The sequence below is a fragment of the Sinocyclocheilus rhinocerous genome, unplaced genomic scaffold (genome assembly GCF_001515625.1).
Source record: "Sinocyclocheilus rhinocerous isolate Xijiao unplaced genomic scaffold, SAMN03320098_v1.1 scaffold1600, whole genome shotgun sequence".
Taxonomy (NCBI): Eukaryota; Metazoa; Chordata; class Actinopteri; order Cypriniformes; family Cyprinidae; genus Sinocyclocheilus; species Sinocyclocheilus rhinocerous.
In genome coordinates, this window is record NW_015665129.1 from 681,614 (window position 1) to 686,903 (window position 5,290).

At 36.6% G+C, this 5,290-nt stretch overlaps 1 protein-coding gene across 1 annotated transcript in view; it reads left to right on the plus strand.

Annotated features, from left to right (window-relative positions):
• The window catches only part of LOC107731293 (adenosine receptor A1-like), a 9,071-nt gene extending 4,640 nt beyond the window's left edge, over positions 1 to 4,431 (plus strand). Inside the window, exon 2 of the mRNA XM_016542355.1 lies at positions 3,326 to 4,431. Coding sequence (XP_016397841.1) covers positions 3,326 to 4,013 — 688 coding nt within the window. The 3' untranslated portion in view covers positions 4,014 to 4,431. The remainder of the gene's footprint in view (positions 1 to 3,325) is intronic.
• The last annotated feature ends 859 nt before the right edge of the window (positions 4,432 to 5,290 follow it).

Here is a 5,290-nt window from a genome sequence, read left to right on the forward strand (position 1 = left end):
CTGCTTTGTTTACTGCGATAACCAAGGAAACGCTGTATCAGCGCCTCCTGCTGTCAGAGAGTGAATCTGCGTCTCATTCAGAGCTTCTGGTGTTTGTTTCGTTCAGGCATGTAGTATAAATTCATATTATTAAATCAAATTATGTATATGAAATTATAAAAATAAATGATATGAAATGATATAAATGATATCTATATTATATAACTAAAATTAAATAACTGTAATTACCGATTTAGGTTAAATAGAGATGTCAGTCTTTATTTTTCTTATTTTTTTCTTTTTCACATCAAAAACTGCAAGACAGCCCACAATTCAGCAAACATTTCAGAAACAAATCAAAGAAAAAATAAACAAATATTGCTGTTTCAAATATTTTGTATGTTGCTCAAAAATAAAATATATTGTGTTCAGTGGAAAAAGTTTTTTGTTGTTGTTGTTGTTGTTTGTTTTTTACCCAGACATTTAAAAATAACACATTTTAGAGCTGTAACGACAATACCGTGATACCGTGAAACCATGATATTTTTGCTTAAGGTTATCATACCGTCAAAATCTCATACCGGCCCATGCCTAATAGTGTATATAAAGTGGGGTCCAATCACTTGAGACCAATTGCACAGAAAAAAGTTTTAGGATTTAAAACATTTAAAACAAAATTATAATGATAAGATATAATAAGTGCAATAAATGGGAATACGTAAATGTAAAATATCAATAAAAATGATGAATAAATATTTTGAATACTATTGAATACTATTCTGCAAGTTCCACTTGCATAAAGATTTACATTTTGGGGGGAAAAAGGTCATTTTTACAATCAATCAAAGATCTGCTGAACCATTAATTAATAATAATAATCATATTGGCTACTGTCTGGCCAGACCGTTTTCAAGCAACATGCGGTTTATGTTGCTCAAGGGATACAGATGGAAGAAACTACATGCACGTGACCTAATGACATAATATGACTCATGCGTTTCTGTACTGCTTACACCATATGTGTGCACTATTTGCAGAGCTTACCATACATTTTACAGTATATGGCACAAAGAATGTGTCTTTAAGTAAGTACAGTTTTTTTTTTTTTTAGCACAGGTATTCTTCTTTGGTATATGTGCTTAATTTTTTTTCTTTTTTGACCTTTTTTTGTCGCAGTTTCTTTCTTTTTTATTGTTTCTTGAACTGTCTATACTTCCTGCATATCATTTAATGTCAAGTTTCATGAGATAAATCATATCACATCACATATCACTTTATCACATCAATACACTGTCCCAGCCAGATTAAGATTCCAACATGCACACACTATCTGCTTTCAAGTTCTAACTACATCCTATTTGCAAGACTCTATGGCTAGGTTACTCTTTGTCCTCAGAGGAGTTAAACATACTCAGCATACTCAGCTAAAAGGCATTCCATTTTTAAAGATGCTTTTTGTGAGGCCAATATAGCCACTTCTGTGTTCTGTGCTCTTTTCTCAATTTAATGCATCAAACACGGGAGTCCTGTGTTCAAATCCCAGATGAGTTTATTCTATAATTTTGCATTTAATATTGTGATTTCACTGGCATGATTAATGATTACCATGACCAGTCCAGTACTATAAGCCAGAATTAACATAAAATCAGCCCATTTCAACACTTGTGTGAGGAGACTTGTGGGCAGACACATACCAGCACCAGTCTGAGGGAAGTACCCAACTTATTTCGCAGCACGGAAGTAAGCTATTTTCTTTAATTGCGCAAGTGAATGACACAGGAAACCTCGCAAATTCAAGCTGTGGTCGCTCTTATGTAAAAAAAAATTTGGTGGTTAGCACAGGGTGCTGCAAGGAAAAAGTTAACTCCTACAAAATTTATTTTGGAGAGTGAACACAATCCCATGAAGCTGTCGCGAATGAGCTATAGAGAAGTGAAGTGTGTCTGAGAAGTGTATAGAATAGCTGCCTTGAGTCACTGCCTGTCGGCTCTGCCAGGATCAACCACTGTGTGCAATAGATGAGAACGCAAGAGACTGAACGGAAGGCCTACTGTGGAGTCCAAAGGTGTGGGGGCAACGGCAGTTTTGCAAATTGCAAATCATATTGCCAGTATAATAATTTGAGTGAGAAGTTGAATACAGTAGATTACCTTCTGAATAATTGATCTAATATATCATCAGTATATCTCACTGACATCAGTGCTCAATCTGTGTGAATTCCATGTAAGTTCCATCCCTGTTATCCCAGCATGATCCCAGAATAATGGAAGGGTGAGCTGAAATAAAACTGACTAAAGTTCTACGGTCTACACCTTTTACTGATACAGAATGTAACGTTGCATTACAACCTACTGGCAGAAGACAGGGACAAATGAATCCATTTGAACTCCATTTTATTTTATTTGTTCCACTCTTCAATAATGCATATAGCTTTTATTCTGTATAAAGTGTAGTCATGCTTCACAGCTTTCCAAACACAACCATCTATTTTTGCACAATCCGAAAACTGTTAATTTAATCATAGCAACTTAAAAACAAAGCAAACAGCACTTCTCTTGGACCTACAGTAAACTCTTTTAAAAAGGTACAAAACCATCACTGGAGCATTTTTTTCCTGAAAGTGTATGCATGAGTGAAAACAGAGTAATAGGCTGTGGTTCTGGGCTGCACACAAATCATGCAAAGACTATTAATATTGAGATGAAAGAACATTTAACATTTCTGTTTTTACTTATTGCAGTTAATAAAAGCACGTTCAAGCAATGATTCAAGCCAAAACTATCTACTGAATCCCTGAACAAACAGGTTCTATTGACTCAGAGCACCTTTGTGTGGAATTCAGTCAGACAGCTCCAGAGACTTGAAAGTCTGCCATTAAATCACAGGTACCTTTGTTCTGAACTCATTCACACAAAAGACAAGGAGTTTGGAGAGAGAGCTAGAATCTCAGATAAAAGACCGCATCTCAGAGAAGATGCAAGGATGAGACAGAGTGGGTGTGACTGAAACAAGCTTTCTGGTGGTGGTACTTTGTCACAATTTAGCTCTTAATTTAAGTTAGACAGCAGGTAAAAGCAGCTGGCTTTGGTCATCCAAAGATACCAAGAAGTACTTTGCAAGGTGACCCAGATTCTGTACCGGTAGTAATTACATTGAATTTAGCCTTTTATTTGATTGTAAAATTGATATTGTGGAGATACATGTGTTTTTTATTTTATTGTACAGTTTGTAGTTATAATATTGCTGAAATTGCAGTAATAATAATGTGTATCATAAGACATTGATTTAAATTTTTCTCAAAATTACAATGAAAACTTGTTTCACTTTTATTGTTTTTGTGTTTCAGTTATAAGCGAGTGGTCACTCCCAAACGAGCTGGAATTGCAGTATTCGTGTGTTGGATGGTGGCCTTCATAGTCGGCTTGACTCCCATGCTTGGCTGGAACAATTTACACAACCTGCAACATAATAACAACGGCTCAATCGGCCCCGACCTCATCGTCACCTGCCAGTTTGAGAACGTCATCAGCATGGAGTACATGGTCTACTTCAACTTTTTCGGTTGGGTGCTTCCCCCTTTGCTTTTCATGCTCATCATTTACTCTGAAATCTTCTACATGATCCACAAGCAGCTAAATAAGAAGGTGTCCGGCCACTCTGAACCAAATAAGTATTACGACAAAGAACTGAAGCTGGCGAAGTCTCTGGCGCTAGTCCTTTTCTTGTTCGCTGTTAGCTGGCTTCCTCTCCACATTATGAACTGCATCACACTCTTCTGTCCGAAGTGTGAGAAGCCCATGTTCCTCATTTATATTGCAATTCTGCTCACGCATGGCAATTCTGCTGTCAACCCTATTGTTTATGCTTTCCGCATAAAAAAATTTCGTACTGCGTTCCAAAGGATCTGGAAGCAGTACTTCTGCTGCAAGGAGGCTCCTCCCCCTGAGAGCCAGCCAAGCGAGAGACTGGATAACAACCACTACATCGCTGCCGCCGTCGCTGCTCCAGAACCTGCTTTGGAACATAACGTCTGACTGACATCGCAGGATTCTCTAAGGAGGTCGAATGGCTTCTGCTGGCTGGACGTCCAAAGCTGTCATGTCTTGGTTTGTCTCTTTTGAATGTAAATCAGAGCTCACCACAGACTCTTCTGGCTGAAATGTCCCTTCATTGGAATAATGAGACAGCATTACTTTAAAAAGCACCAAATGAGTCAAAATCATTTTGAAGCCACAGGTGTAAGTATCACCCAGACTGGCCCAAAGACGGAATTCAATTGGTGGGCGAAGGTATAATTCATGTAGGTGTTTTACTTGCGCTTCTGCAAAGTTCACTTAATTTATCAGGATTTAGTTTCAATTTTAGTCTAGCTCCGTGTTCAATCTGACTCAAATTTAAAGTGATCATCAAATTTAGGCGATATTTCTAATTAAAAACTGATCGCAAATATCGATTGTTCATTATTTATTATTTAGATATTTGATTATTCTGGAAATCCCATACTTTCAATTAATCGTTCATTAATGACCTGGTATCGCTTAGTAATTCATGGTGAACACACTGCAAAAACTGGCCAGTTCTGTACTTACTCAGAGGATACAGGGTGATTAAATACCTTTAAGTAGGCTGCACCCTGCTAGCACATAACAAAAAGTGTCATTTTTCTCTATAATCATGAAAACTGTAACTTGTTAATAAGCCAGTGACGGTCAGAAATGGATGGGTCAAGGGGCAGTTGAGTAGATCTCTTCAGATTAGAAAGTTTATCGTTTTGTTGCATGGAATCTGTTTTGTGTGAGTTCCTGACGTTTGGTTTCATGAAGAGATCATTTCACCTCTTACACAGTAAATCTTGCTTTATGAAGCAGCCTTGAAGGATGTTTTTAAATCAAATTAGTTTGACAGTATATATCATGCAATTAAATTATAAAAACATAAGGTATAATGAATCAAAAGAATTGCACACAATTGTGTTTTGTGCAGTTATAAATATATATATATATATATATATATATATATTTCTGTCATGAGAACTCTCGGAGGGATTGGCATGGTAATGTACATGATCATGTTAATGTATTTAATCTTGGCGGAATAGATCTGCTACGCTGCTGCTGCGGCAGAGCAAGTACCAAGAATTGCTACTGCCAATACATCCACAATATGCTGCTGTGAGCATGTAGGAAATACTGCTGCTAAGAATAATCTATCTAACTACAAGCAACAGCACAAATAAATACAATAGAGTAAAGATACAAATAAAATAAACAGTGATTTTCAGTTTTTTTTTTTAGGTAGGTCTTTACATTAG